A 19084-nucleotide genomic window follows, 5' to 3' on the forward strand; every position below is an offset into this window, starting at 1 on the left:
CTGCTGCTCCAAGTCAGCTTCATTATAGAAGTTGGAAGTTCTATGCCCAACTATTTCATTATGGTCAAAATAAAATACCAAAATAATTGTTTTCCCTCAAATTAACTCCATTGTACACGTAACTATTGATAAGGAACAGGCTCAATGGCTAAACAGCCCTTGCCTGTACCTATGATGCTTTTGCAACAAATTTGACAGAATAGCAAAGTTCGACAGAATGACACAAATATAGAGAAACAGGTATGGCTGGCACATTGATGATACACTGAAAAGAGCAGGAGTTGGAATCATTAGAGTCATCTAATTTACTAAACTGTTCAAAGCACAGCAGCCACTGCTCCTGGTTGCTTTCTTCTGCTGAAGAATGAGACTGTCTCTACAGTTTTATACACTGGCTCTTGCTTGTTCGGAAAGAATCATTGGAATCATAGAATGTTCATTACAGATAATCTTTCTTTTTAAAACAAATCAAAGCTGTGTTCTGCCTTAAATAGACTGCATGGAACCTGTCCAATTATTAACAAAGTTAGACTAGGTAGCCTTTCTTGTGTATAGACAAATACAGAACCAACCTTCCCTCACTACCAGTATTGGTCATTACAATTCATTTACATTTCTCAATACCTTCATTACTTTTTAAATTGACAAAATGTTCCACTTATCCCACGGCTGTGCTTCGCTCTCTTGTCTCGAGAATGAAGCTAGGAGGAGGTTCAATCATGCCAGAAGGAACGACAATTCACTATTGTACAAATGAAATAGAGTTGCATTTTTTGCAAACGGCTTTACACTTTCATGAAATTGCAGGTTTCTCTGCCAACAAAATCAGGAATCAAACCCAGACAGATAAACAAGTGGACAAAATGGAGACGATGGGAGAAATTGGAATGCTGGACACCAGGTCATAAACCTCATTAGCAATTTCTGGCAAGGTTTAAATGCTAATTAATAGTTCAAGTAAAACAGCATAGCTTTTGCTTAGCAACTCGTTTAAAGCAGAACCATATGATCAGAACAATTTTAACTTTTTCCAGATTTCTTGGTTCGTGAAGGAACCCAAGTTCCTGCAGCAAATTTTTAGAAATAAGATAAAGCACATTCATCTCCATCAAGTCTGCAGTCATCATAGCGTGTGTATCACCTCACACTATCTCTTCAGTAAGTTCTTCATAGGGACACCTTTAAGTCCCACCCTCATTTTCAGAATATTTAGTAATCCTTACTCTCGAACATTACAAACATTTGCCTCTCTTCACTCAGCACAGATACTACCATCCATTCAGACCTTCCCATGTTAATCTATCCTGCTGCTCCTTCTGTTATCAGTAATACTTGCAGATAGTTAGAACAAGGATAATCAAGGTCACAACATCTTTTTTGAAAGCAGATCTACACTGTTGAAATTCACTCAAATTTCATTCCATAGCTCACACAGAAAATACACTGATTCTCAGAATGTTAACATCTGAAGTTGCATTTAAGGTGCTAGAGGCACATTTGGTAATGGGTAAAATCTCAAAAATACTCAACAGTCCTGCAGGGTAAATAATCCCAGTGTTAGCTTCACTCACTTGGTAGCAGCCTCGCTTCTGGCTCAGAAGATTATGAGTTCAAGCCCCATTTTGGGACATTGAGCTCACAGGCCAAGCTGACAATCCAGTTCATTATTGGAAATAATTACATTGTGTTTCTGCCCACAAAATATACAGTCAATTCACTTTACAGTATATTCTGTGAAGTGCTTTGAGACGTCTCAAAGATGTGATAAGGTGCTATATCAAATGCAAGGATTATTATTGTCGGAGGTGTCATCATTCAGATAAAACCCTGTCTGCCTGCTCAGAAGGAAATTAAAGATTCCACGATATTATTTGAAAAGAGAAAGTAGTTTGTCCCCATGCTACAACAAACTGGCTGCCGTTTTTACCTATAAATAGAGTCAGTATACTTGAAAGCAATTCCTTATAAAGTGGCTTTGAGATATTTCATTCAACACTAATAGGCGTAATATCAAAAAAAAATTAAAATAAGTCAAAATGTACAAAATTAAATGGGCTCAATGACCCCAGGACCATGGGATTTATATGGGCAGATCTACATTGTTAATATTCACCCTAATTTCATTCTATATCTCATACAAAAATACACCAACTCTAGAACGTTAACATTTGTTTCACCCACAAAATGCAGTCATCACTTTACAGCATATTCTGTGAAATGCTTTGAGACGTGATAAGGCGCTATATCAAATGCAAGGATTGTTATTATTATCTGAAGTCACAATTAAGGTGCTGGAAGCACATGCGACAATGGGTAAAAATGTTACCAGGAATTAAAATCCTGAGTACAGAACTTTTTTTTCATAGAAATCCCAACTATAGAACCCAGGGATGGTGTCATTGTATTTAGTTCCTTTCAAGTCTATCTGAAATTTATATTAAAAAAGACACAAATCAATATGGTGAGCAATTCAACAGGCATCACATATTGGGTCTGCTTTAAAATATTTTTAATATAAAATGATACCAACTAGCATTTTTGCAGACAGTCAATCAGAGGTTAAAATCTGGCCTGCTGGAAGAATGGCTGGCTTTTTCCGAGATCAAAAGAATCATAAGCATTACATTTTAATTAACAATGCTGTGTGCAACCCCTCCTTGTCAAGCAAAGTAGCCCAGTGGAGTGTCTTGCGGTCTAGAGTCCAATGTTCGCAGATTATTATATTTGATCATGCTTCTGTTCAATGCAGTATGTACTTAACATTTAACCATCATTATCACCTAATCAGATGAATTGGAGATAGCATCTGACAAGCTAATTTTAAAGACAAGGCCTGAAGATCAAAGGCTTTTACAGTTTAAAAGCAGAGCATCTATAGTGATTCTTTAGTTCTGTAGAACGTATTTAGCATTTAGATTACAAGGGATTCAGGAACAAATATTCTGTTTCCATATTGAACGTTACATGACACATTTTTCTTATGTGAAGGAAATGGCTGAAAAGTCCTCAAAGTTAACAAGCGGCAACTTACTGTGCTCTCTACAATTCACATCCAGAGCTTTATTTCCATGTCAGAGAGCATGGGTTATCACCTACGGTCTGTAAAACAATTTTTTTACCTTGCTTTTCCCCGCAAATAACAGTGAAGGAGGCCAAGAGGTGACAAGCATTAGCTCTGATAGAGGCTGCCGTGTGCAAGAATATCTTGTCGCCAGCACGGTAACTAAGAGATGACATCGGTTCAGCTCACTCAGATTCAGGGCGTTTTCACCATCAAGTTGATCTCCTGTCTCTGATAGCAATAGGAGATATGCCTCTGAGGCATGTCTTGTGAGATTCAGGACAAAGACGTATTTTGTAATAATAAATTAATAATAAACCTTACATTTGGCACAGCTCCTGTAATGCTGAAAGGTCTCAAAGCGCTTCACAGGGAATTGCTGTGAAGTGTAGTGAATGCATACTTGTAGGCGAACACAGTGAATTGCTCTCAGCAATTTGTTAATCTGGCGAATTCCCTTAATTAGTTTTCATCTGCAAATCTGCGCTTTACTGTCAATATTTTCCACTTTATAGATTGGTGACACAACAGGAGTCAACGCTTAAGGTGTTACCCTGATTCAGTTGGTAACACTTTTGCTTCTGAGTGCTTCTTATATTGTGTTGTAGGAAGTGCCACCCTTCGCATGAGCTGTTACAGCGAGGTCCCGTCTGTTTGTTCAGATGGTCGTTGAACATCTCAGGGCATGATTCAAAAAGAGAAGGGAGTTTCTCTTGGTGTCCTGGGCAATATTCCCCAGATAAAAGTTGGTCATTCACTTCATGGCTGTTTCCATGGATATTAATGTCCATAAATTGGCTCCTGCATCATCCTACAAATAGTCAAAACTTTACAGAACAATTCTGTAAAGCACTTTGAGATGATTCAACACGATCGAGTGTTATATAAAATTTAAGAATTACAATACAGCTATTCATAAGACCCTACTGTAATATTCGCATAACAAAAAAAATTATTTTTTGGTCAGTTTGGTGTCTAACACCTATGGAAACCCATTACAATGTTTAAGAGTATCCAAACCACTTAATATACTATTACATTTATTCATTCTATTTATGCAAGGAATTTTCACTTAGTCTGGAATGGAATCACATGCTTTCCTTTGTCCTTCGGATGAGACGTTAGACCAGGTCTTGTCTGTCTATTCATGTAGATGTTAAACCACCATCCCGCCCCCCCACATCCTGGCACAATTTGAAAAGGAGAAGAAAGTTTCTCCTGAAGTCCTGGCCAACAATCCAAATCAAATACAATTATCATTCATTTCATGGCTGTATGTGGGATATTTCTGCGTGCAGATTAGCTGCCACATTCACCCACAAAACACAGACACAAACCTTTACAGTATATACTGTGAAGCGCTTCGAGGTGCCTTCCTGATGTTAGAGGAGTTATATCAAATGCAATGGTTATTTATTTATCTTTAAAATAATACATTATATTTAGCATTTGAACGCAAGAAACTGAATTGAATATTTTAAAGGATACTTCGACAATTCTAGATAATGTGAGCCATGCTGAAGGATGCATCCTGTTTATCTAATTCTGGAGAGTATTAGGTTGGTAAGAGTCAAAGCTTGGGGACATCGCAGTGTGCATTGGGGTTTAATCAGTTAAGAACACATAGCTTGCCATTAAGAGCACTATCTGGCAAGCTCTCACGCTGCATGTACAGCTAGAAGCACCCAACCCGTTAAGGTTTTGTCTTGCAGGGTTAACAGGAGCCAAAAGGTCAGTGTAGGCTGATTACATGCTCCCCCCTCCCCCCACCCCTCCCCCATTGCAACCACTCTCCCTTTTTAACCACAAATCAATCTCTCAGTTTTTTTCCAGGACTTTGCAAATAGGTTGAAGGAAATCCCTCCATGGTATGCCTAGGGGTTGAGATGTAACAAAAGAAGCAGTTTGCATATTGCATGGCCAGAATCCCCAATCAGAAACCACAATCTAGCAGATTGAAACCAAAGCAAACGATTCCAAATTTTTACAATGATTCCCATAACATCACTGGATTCCCATAACATAATCGGAATTAACCTTAAGGAAGCCCAATTTTTCCAACACAAATATTTTGACACTGGTTACACTTTAAAGTACTATATTGTAGTGTTAACTATAATAGTTTACTCATACAGCAACTCAATGCCCTGTAAACATTGACAGTGCTGTATTTTACTATAAATACTGAAGATTAATTGATTTAGACGTTGGTATATTATCAACTAGACTGCAGTGTATTGCATGCTTATAAAATACAGCATGCATCTTGCACCCTGAACACGACACCTTTCTGTACAGCCATCTCATATAGACCACCCAGAGAGCATTCAACAGTTTTGCTGAAAATCCAACGCAGTCATGTGTCCAATAATTACAAGCAGCACGGGCCTGATGTAAACCTTTTGATTGGATCACAGCCTGTCCTTTCTTATAGCTCAGCGTGTGTTTCGCGCTCACGCAGGGCTAATTGACATTTTGTGGATTGTATTTAAATCAATTCAATCCACAGCGTAAACTGAATACAATAGTAGGACACTGTATCTTAATAGTAAGAATAGTATCCTTAAACTATGTGAGCCTAGTAATTCTTTGTTCAGGTTTTCAAGTCACACAATCAATTTATCTATTACCTTGAGCTGCTCATCCACGACTCGAGTGACCTCTCCAGCCATGGATTCCAGTTTTTCCTGAATGGGGTTGGATGATGAGATACTGATTCCAGCCCAAGAAGCTCCTCCCAGGTGATAAAGATTTGGCAGCAACTGCAGACAACACACCATTTCATTCATATTAGGAGTCATTCAAAATGATTGATTCACCAGTTCCTTTTCATGGCAAACAAGAAACAGTCAGAGATAGATTTACACAGTTTAAATGTACACAATAGTTAACATATTTAACAATACCAATATTGTTTCCAATCATAATTTGATCTTTCGCAGTGACATCAAAAATATTTTACATCATCCAGCTCCCCCTGATGCATTGTAACATGGACCATTGTAAAGATCTTAAAGTGAATGATTATTTTGAATATCCAAAAATTATTACTACTCTGCAAGTGTTTTTCTGGCCAATTGGGTGGCTGCACATCAGGTGTTTTTACACTGATTGGCTTTAACAATATCATAGGTAAGAAATCCCCCAAATATATTTTAAAAAGTGAAATTGAATACCTTAGTAAGATCATTTTTGGACTTGATTTATATACAGTATATTCCTATCTGTTTGGAATAGTTTCTACTTCACTGAATTTGAAATGGTTATTTACTGCTCTGTTAAGGCTAACTTACAGATGCTTCTGGAGGGCTTTTAGATTTAGGAAATCTAAATTAGGCATCAGGCTGGCTCAGTTGGTAGTACTCTCGCCTGAGTTAGAGGGTTATGGGTTCAAGCCGCATGAAGGGATGTTATGCTCGATAGTCTAAACTGGCTAATATTTCCTCAGATATAACAGTGACTTGCAAATATACAACACCCTTCACGTAGAATAACATCTCAGAGCGCTTAAAGATGAAATTTAAAAAAAACTGGCTATTCATTTCCTGGAAGTTTTGGGGCCATTGCTGGTTTCAATTACCTGCCAGGTTTCGTGAACAAATACAGAAGGTATCCATGTATTTATCAGATGCATTTGTACATATCACCTTCATCCTCCAGGCCTTTAGAAGTTGCTTTTAACCCTTAAAGGCCATAGAGAATGCAGGATCCAATTGAACACCTGTGATCAATCAATCCTAATGAGATTTTGCGCAAATTGATTTTTTTTCAAATGTTTTTACTGGAAACTATAAAAAGTATAAAAAGAGACATTCAAATATACACTCACTTGACAAGAACAGGCATGATTAATGCATAACCTTTAGTGCATCTCCCTCAGACTTCTAAACCAAGGCCAGGGGCAAATGATACCAAAAATAGTTTTAAAAAATTCTTATAGAAAGTGGACATGCAGCATGGGGATTATATCAAATACACCTGCAAATGGACAAAAGACAGACATTTCCCCTAAGAATGTTACAGCACAGTGCAAACTTCCAGTGCAAAATAACCTCTTATATTATTTAGTTCTTAAGTGAATGCAGCTCTCACCGTCTTTGAGTTTTTGGCATCTCTCATAAAATTTTCAGCTAACCGCACATCGTCCTGCACAGTATCCACTTCAGAATTTCTCAATGAGTTCAGGTGATCCTGAACTTTCACACACATCCTGTCAATCATCTGTGAGGGGATATTAATGAGGGAACACAAAGTATGAACAAAATATTTTATCTAATTGGATGTGTCAAACGCTGTGAATGCATTTTTTAAAAAAGACGTCAGCAATTAGAACTTTCACATTTAACATTTAGAAAGTTAATTAATTTGAACATTAACGAAGCAATAATAAATGTAAGCAAAGGATATTCTGGAAAGTATAGGGATAAAATGTATGGTAGTTTCGAAGAGTTCCTTATGTTAAAGGTGAAATGTTCGATAACTGCCAGCAGGTGGAGCACCTCTCTCCAGGTAACTGGAATTAAACTCTTCCAGTTCACTTGACCTAATTTATTTTTAATGCAACAATTCTCTTAAATGCAATTGTTTAAATCCCTGGGCAATAAGTCAAGCTGTGGCTAGCAGTAAAAATGAACTAAGGTGAGATTTATCTACAAGGATCATTAAAGTTAATTAGTTTTGATCCAGAAAATAAAAACCCAGGTATCTTTAATTTTTTCAGCACCTCAAAAATGACAGAACATGTGGCGGGCAAAGAAAAACTGACAACGCACCACCCCCCTGATAAATTCAACAAAAATCAAGATTTATTTTGGACTAAAAAAAGCTAATTCAAGCTAGACTCTTAACATTAACTTTTTAGTAGTGGCTTCACAGAGTGAGGCAAACAGAATTGGCAAATTTGGATTTTATAAATTAAATTTGAGCGAAAAATATATATTTTTTACACTGCTTGGCTTTCATGCACCAACCCCTTCCCCCTACCTGGACACTTATCAGTGAAAAAGACAATTTTAAAGATCCTGATTGCTAAAGGGTGGGAAAAAGTACACACCAATAAGAAGTGTTTTTTCCCTTTGACGACATTCATTTGGAGAGATTAAGATTGAGCACTGTTTAACAAACTAGTAAATAAAGAGTTTATCATCATTACACGTTTAAACAATTATTGAAAATGGATTTCTCAAACAAATACATGATCAGTTTTTGGCATCTAAATTGTGTTATGAAACTAGAAAACATCTATACTGAACTCGTATTCAATGAAGAACTGTTGTGTAACATTTAGTAGATTAGTGTTTCAGGAGGGCAAATTACAATAAAAAGAGCAGCAAAGCTGTGCTGCGGAAAACAGACATGTTTTTGGGGATTCTGATAAACTATAATATATAGTTAGGTGTCAGCCTCTGACTTTAAACTCATTTAGTCTAACCCAGCACTCCAATGTAATGGTACATTGTTGGAGTTGTGTCCTTCAGATGAGATGTTACACCAGGTCTTGTCCGTCTATTCATGTAGATGTTAACCCCCTCCCCACCACCGCCCCCGCGTAATTTGAAAATGAGAGGATAGTTTCTCCTGGAGTCCTGGACAACAATCCGAATCAAATGCAATTGATCATTCATTTCAAGGCTGTATGTGGGACATTGCTGTGTGCAAATTGGCTGCCACATTCACCCACAAAACACAGTCACAAAACTTTACAGTATATATATACATACACACACACATACTGTGAAGCGCTTTAAGATGTCCTCCTGATGTCAGAGGAGTTATATCAAATGCAATAGTTATTTATTTATATATATATAAAACATACATTATATTTAGCATTTGAAAGCAAGAAACAAAATTGAGTATTTTAAAGGGTAAAGTTATTTTGACAATTCTAGATAATGTGAGTGATGATGATTCTGATGGTTTGATTATTGACAAAGTAGTTTTAGTGTGTTCGCAATCCTTTCCCACATTTAGCTGTTTGTTCCTTATTGCTCACCTGCTGTGTGGTGCTGGTCACAATGCCCTGTTGTAATCTGTAAGCCTGTTCTTGCAAGTACTTCCTGGTCTCGTGGTTTCGCAATAGGTAGTTTTCAATCTGAAATTAAACAGGAACGATAAAGACAAAGCCTTCAACAAAGGCGTCAGTCACCACACTTCCGCATCCAAAAGGGTGTAGAACAAAATAATTGGTGACTGTTCTGGAAAAAGGGTATTTTCCTTTGTGTAATCATCAGTGCAACAGGTATTACCAGTAACTCACTGCTGAAGTGCCGATCTATCTGGGCACCTCTTGCGTAAAATCAGTTACAAAAACTGGAAGTCATGAGATAGCTAGTCATGCAAAGGTGCAACTCTATATTCTTAGCTTCTGAAGAAAGGGAACAAAAAACAGCAAGTTCCCCTCTGCCACCATCCCAGGGATTGATCTTAACCTTGCACACAGAAACATAGAGATACCATCTTTGCAGCCCACATCCAATTCACTTGCAGCATAGACTCAGAATACTGATCTTATTTTCTGATTAGTAATACTTTATTGCCTAATGATGATGACTGTTATTAATATTTTATTATTCACCACAATTTTCAATTACTCTGGGCCTTAAATAAAATAGAGACTTTGGAAGCTGTGACTTATAAATATGCTATCCTTAAACTGCATGCAACAAGCAAACTATTCAAAACAAGTGACATTGAGCACAAATATGATCAAAGGGGAGAGGAGGTCAACATACCTTTTGCAATGCTTCCTCAGTTTTTTCTGGATTAGCCTTCAGAGCTTGGGAGGCATCATTGACAGGGATGGGCATAAACCTTAAAGTAAAGTTCCTGTGAACAAGAACCAGGAAGAGTTAATTTCTCCAATACACTTGTTTAAAGATGCGCTAAACCCTTGATACTCTAGTTAGGAATGCCTAGAAGAAAGACACCTTCAATACAAACAAAAAATAATAGGCAAGGCACTGCTTGGAGGAGAGCTTGTACACAACACATGAAATAATGGGAAATTCTCCCTTTGGATAGATGGTCACTTGGACATTTAGAGGAACTGAATGTGAAAGGAGCCTGGATTATCTCAAGTAAGTCTCAGTTACAAACATTGTTCAGAATAATAATATAAATAACAATATAATAATAATCCTTGCATTTGATATAGCGCTTTTCACGTCTTCTCAACATCTCAAAGCGCTTCACAGAATATGCTGTAAAGTGAATTGACTGTATATTTGTGGGCGAACGCAGCAGTGTCCCACAAACAATCGTGGATTGAAAATGACTAATTTATTATTGTTTTGTTTTTTGGAGGGATTATTATTAGGTGTGTGGAGTAAGGAAACTTGCCCAAGGTTTCACCTTGCCTGGATTGAACCCAGGTGTCTCGCTTGCAAGGCGAGTGCTCTAACCACTGAGCTACGGGACTCCACAATAATCCATTGCAAGGTGGACAAGTTCACTTTGTGCAGTCGAAGATGGTTAGATTTGGAATGAAACTATCAGGCAGCAGGTACATAGGAGATGTCTTAAGATTACAGTAAAACTCGCATAAATCGTAGAGTCACTTGACTCAAATCCGTTGAAGAGTTTATATTCTGTGCAAGTTTGATATAAGTCATACTTCGCATAAGTTACATTAAATGTATGGTCCCAACTGATACGACTCATGTGAGGTTTACTTTCCTGGACAAGTTATATGGGAGAGAGGTCTAATAAAAGACCACCAACAATCATACTGGCGTAGTCTCCCACTTGAACTTTGTATGCTATTCAAGCCGTGCCACACTTGACCTGGAAATGAATGATGTGGATCTTGTGCAAGCTAAAATCAAATTCTATTCCCAACAAGTGTAATTCCTCACCTGAAGCTTAAATATTTAACAAATATATTAAATAAAAATAATTTGACTTTTTCTTAATGCTGCATAATCAAATGCATTCATTATATCTCAACAAGATGTGAGAAATTATAGTTTCAGAAGGAGAGTTTCAAGAAAATAATGCAAAGTGTGTTTTGTAATCAGTTAAGCAGCCAAACTGAGTCTCCCTTAGGATATGAACCAGAAATACGAGGGAGTCTCACAAAATATCCTCGTCGAGAACCACTGATGGGAAAAGGTTCAGAAATTTGATATAAAGAGTCAAAATGTCTCAAGATGAAACGTATGTGGCTGTGCATTATCACTATAGATCTGAGATGATCCCATTTACTATTAACATTTAGTGCTCCAGTGGACCAGGTACAATAGACTTGTGCAACATTTTTCGATTTTTGATCCATTGATAAACATTGAATTTTTGACAGACCACAAATTTTGGAAAAATCATCACAGCAATAACAACAACATGCAGTTATATAGCACCCTTCACGTGGAGAGCGCTTAAAATTGGGGGAAGGTGCCGAAACACTGATTGTCCAGCACCTTGGGACATCCTCTTGACATGAAAGGTGTTATACAAATGTAATTTCGTTGTTGTTGAAAAAGTGTATAGGCTAACCTCTAGCTCTCTGAAACCCGAATTGATGCAAACAAATATTTGTTCTTTAGTTTTGCTTTTCAGTGTTTTTTTTCCATTTCTCACTAAGTGCATAAAAGTGTATTACGAACTGATGGCCTAAAGCTTTTATGCACTGTATATGCTGTGACGTGCTGAGACTTGGCATTAATCCAGTGTTGCTGGGTTTTTATGATCTCATAAAAAGCCAAGTGATGTTTTGAGCAAATGGTAAATTGTGCATTTCATACAACACATCTTAATGACACATCAGCTGTTAATTACCAAAAGCTTCCTATTATTTGCTCCAGAAAACAAAATCTATGAGCACCGGTAAGAGCACAAGAAAGCACGGCCCAAGATTAGGTCATTCAGCCCTTCAGACCCATTGCTTTCGCAAATCGCATAAAAGCTCTCTGCTACCCCTCACCATGTCAACGGAGCAACCCACAACAATGTACTTGCAATAACAACAACTTCTATTTATATGTCTCAACATCATGAGATACTTTAATGATGACGTCAATACATCCAGGCAGACTGGGGCTGTCACTCAGCCACTTGCTCTGACTTTTCATCATTAAGTCAAATGTCCTGCTTGTGAAAGTCCCGAGAGATTAGACTGAGAGGAAGGAAATAACATTTTATAACCCCAATGATCTCTGGAGGCTGACTTGCCTCAGGAGATAAGCTATTATTAATGCCAACACCGTGTTAGTCACTGGCCCTTGGCTCGAGGCAACTCTTGTGAAAACAGATTCCCCTAAATGAGCAGGAGAGAGATAAGAATCCAAAATCTCACGATTTGCATTCATACCTGTAACCACACAAACCAGGAACTTCCTTCTAAAATCCAAGCTGGGGATTTCCAATGGGGCGAGTAAATCTCCGGTTAGCTTGTGAAAATTCATCTTCTGCCTCTTTGAAAGTCTACTACAAACAAGAGTTTGCATTTATAAAGCACCCTTCACGCAGGATAGCGTCTTGTATCTTCTGTAACACATTGTCTATTTCTAAACCTTTTAGCAGTGATAGTGGAAGAAAATGTTTATTGTGCTAATGAATGTGGTCTTCACTGTACATGAATTGATCATGGCTCCTCACTTAAAGGCATCCTTTTGTGCTTGTTCGACATACGTGAGGGAGAAGGGAATAGAGGGGATAGGTAGGGGTGAAAGCTCACGTGGAGTATGAACATCGGAACAGACTAGTTGGGCTGAATGGCCTGTTTCATTCTCCCTAATTTGATGCGATGTTATTTTTATGAAATTCTTAATAGACAATCTCAAAACAAAGTTGCCGCAGGCCACCTTCTGAAATGTTATGCGCTGGGTACATGTGGAACAGAACAGGAAATTATTTGAAAAAGAAGATGCAGTTAATCCTGGTTTATGAAAACAGGAAACATTTTCACTTCTTTCTTGAACATCAATGGTGGGGCAGGTTATTCTGCCATTGTACCCCCATTCTCTGAAACTCCCTCCTGGAGTCCCTCCGACTCACCCTCTCCCTCCCCACTTTCACAGTCAACCTGAAGATTTACCTTTCTGACTGTGCTTTTGATCATCCTTCCCTCCCCTCCCTCTTCAGCTCCCACCTCTTGGCTCGGGTGCTCAGTCAGCAGTGTAAAGTACTCTGTGACATCTTCCCAAAGAGAAAAGTGCTATATCATTGTAAGCTGTATTCTACTGGTTAAGATTGATAAATGTACCGTTCCAGATGTAATAATAATAATCCTTGCATTTGATATAGTGCTTTTCATGTCTTCTAGATGTCTCAAAGTGCTTCACAGAATATACTGTAAAGTGAATTGACTGTATATTTTGTGGATGAACACGGCAGCCAATTGCGCACAGCAGTGTCCCACAAACAGTCGTGGATTGAGTGACCAAATTATTATTGTTTTGTTTCTTGAGGGATTATTATCAGGCGTGTGGAGTAAGGAAACTTGCCCAAGGTTTTGCCCTCTCGGGAATCGAACCCAGGTCTCGCTTGTGAGGCGAGTCCTCTAACCACTGAGCTACAGAACTCCTAATGTAACTAAGGTTACATGCTTAACTTGTGTGCAGTGAAGACCTTCTTTAATGGTACAATAAATCTTTTGCCCACAAATAGACAGCCAATTCACTTTACAGTATATTCTGTGAAGCACTTTGAGATATCTTGAAGAAATGATAAGGCGCTATATCAAATGCAAGTATGATTAGTTTCTACAAGCTACCCCCCACATATCTAAAAAAACAGGTGTATTAAACTGAAAATCCACATTGAGTTTCTGTAGACTTGCAGAGCCAGAAATTTAATCTGCACAAAATGAGGAAGACTTACCAACCACCCATCTATCCCAACGTAAATTTCCAGCAAGGATTTCAGAAGAAAATACAGGTTTGAGCAGCTACAACTGTGAATACAAACCCTGAGGGTTATGAATAATAAATAATCCTTGCATTTGATATAGAGCTTTGCACGTCTGCAGAACATCTCAAAGCACTTCACAAGATTCACTGTAAAAAGCAGCGACTTTTGTAAGTGAATGCAGCTGCTAATTTGTGCACAGTAATATCCCACAGCAATGAAATGAATGACTAATTTTATCTGGAGGATTGTTCACCAGGATATGGGAGAAGCTTCCCTTTTTTAGAGTTCCATGGAATTTAAACCTGCTTTAACAGGAAGACTGGACCTTGGTTCAACATCTCATCTTAGGGACATCATCTTTAATAAGGCAGAACTCACAACAACGACAACAAGATTCCATTTATAGAGCGCCTTTCACGTCGGGAGGACATCCCAAGGCGCTGGACATCCCAAGACTCTCCCACATTTCTGGTTCATATCCTAAGTTTTCCCCATTGGGGGTCTTGTGATCTGTGGCTAGATTCAGCATAGCTCTGATGCTCTCCATAGTCAAACAGCCTGCTGACATTCTGTATCTATAGATTATATCCAAACAGTGAGGTAGCCGAGGACACATGGAATCATTCCTCACCATGAGTCATTACTTTCAGGAGCAAATGTGATACACCTCGACAAAAGTCTTCAATGTGTCTTCAATTAAAAGGCCACCTACCAAGAGGAAACTACACAATACTACACTCCCATCCAAGAAAGGAGGTGTATCATAATTTTAATTGTGGGAGTGTACAAGTTACCTCAATTACCAAAAACGCCCTGTTATGTAAACTAAAGGCTATGGTTGTTAAATAGTGAAGGCATTCACTTAACATAGGGTTCATTTTTAATCTGTTTCAGATTTGTTAAGATTTCAAACTAAATCTGTTTCAAGTTAAAAAGATTTACAAAGAATAATAATAATCCTTGCATTTGATAAAGCGCCTTATTACGTCTTCAAGACATCTCAAAACGTTTCACAGAATATACTGTAAAGTGCTAGGTAAACAGGTGTGTAGACTAAGGAAACTTGACCAATGTTTCACCCTGCCTGGGAATCGAACCCAGGTCTTCTCGTTGCGAGGCGAGTGTTCTAATTACTAAGCTGCAGGACTCCACATTTTGCTCAAACTTTGCTCTTTAAAAACCTGTAGAGCCTCTCAAAGGATCCTCCTAAAACTTTAAGGGATCATTCTAAATACAACTGAAGAGCTCGTCTTGAGGCCAGCTCTAACACCGAAAACCTGATCAGCCTTTGGCACGAATGCTACATATGGTCTTGGGTCTCCTCAGTCCCTGGCCAATACAATTCTGTAGTGAGAAATATAAAACCAGGCTTCCCACACTTCCTATACAGACACAATCACTTTCCTGTTGGAAATGGCCAAACTGCGGTCACACTGTAAATTGGGCATAACATTACAAAAAAATTTAATTATAACATACCCAACCAGCTAAGCTTGACCACCCATACACACCCTAAACTCTACAATTCACACATAGTGAACTCCCATTGCAGACCTATTTGCTCGAGGAGGCCGGGGAAATTCCAGTTGATATTGTTTCATACAGTTGTTACATTAATTTGTTCAACGATCCCTGTGCCACTTTATTGGCACAATAAAATCTCAAGGGGTGAATATTTCTTTCAACCTTTGCCTCCGTTGTGCTCCATTAAGGCTCATGGAACAATGTTTCCTTTCACAGGATGCTACCATCTTGGCATGCTGCTCTGCAAGTCCTGAAATTGCCACTGCAGCAATTGAAGTGGAAATTTACTGCCTTATTTACTATTACTACTGTTCTTCCAGTAATGCTTGTAAGCATACTGCATCCTTGCAGCCATCTGCCAAGTTTTCAACCCTTTGCAGGGCAGCTACCAGTATTATAGATGTTAAAACAGAATAAAGGAGGTGGGTGAGTACCGCCAGAAGCTGGGGACATTGATGAACTGGAACATCATACAGAATAGTGGAAAACAATGAGGACAAGCAGAGAGAGAGAGAGAGAGAGAGACACGCAAGAGATGGTGAGAAGATTGAAAAAAACAGATTTAGCAAACTGTGGAACAGATGGTAGGGGCAGTTATTGAAATATAAATCAGAAAAGAAAATAGACAGAGCCCCCTCCAGGCAATCAGAGACATTCAGTATGCAAAACCACGAGGTGGTACACAGCCAAGGAGAAGAGGGACAAAAAAAAGTCATTAGACAGTAAATTAGCAACAAACAGAATATAAAGGCAACATTTTAATTGCTGTTAGAGTCTCTAAATCTTTATGCCAGCAATTCACTGACAATTTCTGGGCTCACGGTGGGGTAATGCATGCCATGCTTGTACTCGCCCAGAATTTACACACAGCAAGAGTTCACACGTTCGAAACAACTGGTTGTTGTAGTGAACGGGCGCTCTGTGCTTCACCGCCCCATCCCCAATGATCTTGGTTGCACAGAGACAGAGAAAAAAAAATCAGAGAGAAGCAGCGGTGAGGCAGAGAAAGAGAGAGATGAAGGCAGAGAGAAGGACAGAAAATCAGTTACTGATCGCCAGCCAAGTGTCTTCTCTTTATAGGAGAGTCACCCTGGTCTGCTCATAAGTATCGTAACATGCAAAATAATGAAATCTATTCTAAAGGGCAACCTGGATGAGAAATAACAGCTGAAGCTGAAAATTGGGAAGTGTTACACATACACAAATTATTTTAGGTGCGTGCATTATTACAAAGTACACAATTTTATTCAAATAGTGAGTGCTGTAGAGATCTGCTCAAATCAGTACACAGTGAAAGTGTGAGAGACAAACAGAATAAATCCCGAGAGCAAAAAACACAGATCCATATAAATTTATGGCACAGGAGAAGGCCATTTGGTCCATCGAATCAGTCGGCTCTCTTGAGAGCAATTCTATTTACCTGCCCTCTCCCCAAACTCCTGTAGCTGACTCTTTTTAAGGTATTTGCCTAGTTACCTCTTGAAGACCAATATGGAATCTGCCTCAACCACCACTCTGCCAGAACATACCATATCCTAACTACTCAACAGTGACAAACCTTGTAATAAACCAAGTAATATTCTGAAACCTTGATTGTGCCATTATAATGATGACATCTCAAAGTACTTCTCGAACTCAAGATCCTCATCCTGACCTACAAGGCCATTCACGGCCTTGCTCCCTCCTACCTTTCCGACCTACTATCCCCCTACCTACCTGCCCGTACCCTCCATTCCTCTGGCTCCGGTCTGCTCCACATCCCCCGCCCCAACCTCCCTACCATCGGTGGCCGGGCCTTCAGCCTCTCAGCCCCTAGGCTCTGGAACTCTATCCCCCAATGCCTTCGCCTTACCTCTCCCTTTCCTCCTTCAAGGCCGGTCTCAAGACCTTTCTCTTTGACCGTGCCTTCAGCTCCCCTCTCGACTCTCTACCCCCTCCCTTCCCTCCCCTCACCCTGACCATTTCCCCCCCTGCTCGGGTCCTGACCCAACTGTACAGCGCCTTGGGACGTCCTCCCGACGTGAAAGGCGCTCTATAAATGGAATCTTGTTGCTGTTGTTCTCAGAATATACTGTACAGTGAATTGACTGAATATTTTGTAGGCGAAACACGGTGGCCAATTGCACATAGCAGTGTCCGACAAACTGAGTGACCAAATTATTATTTATTTATTTATTTTTGAAGGGATTATTACCCTTGGAAAGCAATCCGTCAATCAACTAACAACTGGGTTCCTACTTACTGTTAGGTAAACAGAGGCGTGTGGAGTAAGGAAACTTGCCTAAGGTTTTGACCTGCCCAGGGGTTGTATCTGGGTATTCCCGCTTGCGAGGCGAGAAGTTATTGATGAGCAAAACACAAATTGGGGCTGATCTCAATTACTGTATAACACATTACTGTGATACTCACCTCTCTGACTGAGCTAATGATCCATAGAAAGGAAATAACATTTAAAATATATTTTCTTTAAATAAGTAGCATAGAATCTTTTGCAGCTCACATTACAAAAACAGTTAAGTTATTTTGTAGGCTAAATTATGAAGAGTAATCTTATTGGGTGCCTTATTGAATTTGAACTCCCTCGATATCCACATCACACCAGTAGCAAACCTCAGCAACAATCTTTTCAACCATATTTTCGTCATTAAATATTCTTAAAAGAACTCTTGCTTTTACCAAAACTAGATAACTTCAGTACAACGCGCAGTACATCAGGAAAACACCAGTTTGTAGCACATGGGGCAGGGGAAGAAATATGTTCGGTCCTCGAGGCTAGTGATCTTTCTGAATTTGCGACATTGGTGGAAGAGATTAACATTTTATCTGATTAGCATTTGACGATGAAATGTCATTGTATTTCTTAAAAGAATAACAATTCTGTGTAGCTGAATAGCGAGGGCAGGTATCTCATGACAAATAGATCCCTCATTACTTAATGCAATGAGTATCTAAGCCTAAGGCACTCATCACAAACTTTTAAACTTTGTTGCGCAATTCATGCACTGAGCATTTAATAGTATGGCTTCATATTGTAGGTAAAATTAATAACACTTAATTAAAAAAAACTTAGGATCTGCATTGCATGCAGTTGGAATATTCTAGAGCTGAAGATTTTGGAAAGTTTAAGCAAGAAAGGGAAATGTGTTGAAATTTTGAGGCACCATCAATCGTGACCACATCACTCCCACCCTCGCTCGCCTCCACTGGCTCCCCATCCCCCAGAGGATCGAATTCAAGATGCTCATCCTCACCTACAAGGCCATTCACGGCCTTGCTCCCTCCTACCTCTCTGATCTACTATCCCCCTACCTACCTGCCCGTACCCTCCGTTCCTCTGGCTCCGGTTTGCTCCACATCCCCCGCCCCAACCGCCCTACCATCGGTGGCCGGGCCTTCAGCCTCTCAGCCCAGAGGCTCTGGAACTCCATCCCCCAGTGCCTTCGCCGCCTCCTCCCTTTCCTCCTTCAAGGCCGGTCTCAAGACCTTTCTCTTTGACCGTGCCTTCAGCTCCCCTCTCGACTCTCTACCCCCTCCTCGCTCCCTCCCTTCCCTCCCCTCACCCTGACCATTTCCCCCCAATGCTCGGGTCCTGACCCAACTCTACAGCGCCTTGGGACATCCTCCCGACGTGAAAGGCGCTCTATAAATGGA

The 19084-nt window shown here is 39.4% G+C and overlaps 1 protein-coding gene across 1 annotated transcript in view; it reads right to left on the reverse strand.

Annotated features, from left to right (window-relative positions):
- The window catches only part of LOC103184542 (F-actin-uncapping protein LRRC16A), a 205566-nt gene that overhangs the window by 51416 nt on the left and 135066 nt on the right, over nucleotides 1-19084 (reverse strand). The window contains 4 exon segments of the mRNA XM_042332579.1: nucleotides 5692-5823; nucleotides 7154-7282; nucleotides 9057-9155; nucleotides 9796-9889. Coding sequence (XP_042188513.1) covers nucleotides 5692-5823; nucleotides 7154-7282; nucleotides 9057-9155; nucleotides 9796-9889 — 454 coding nt within the window.

This window comes from Callorhinchus milii, unplaced genomic scaffold (assembly GCF_018977255.1).
Source record: "Callorhinchus milii isolate IMCB2004 unplaced genomic scaffold, IMCB_Cmil_1.0 Scaffold2, whole genome shotgun sequence".
Lineage (NCBI taxonomy): Eukaryota > Metazoa > Chordata > Chondrichthyes > Chimaeriformes > Callorhinchidae > Callorhinchus > Callorhinchus milii.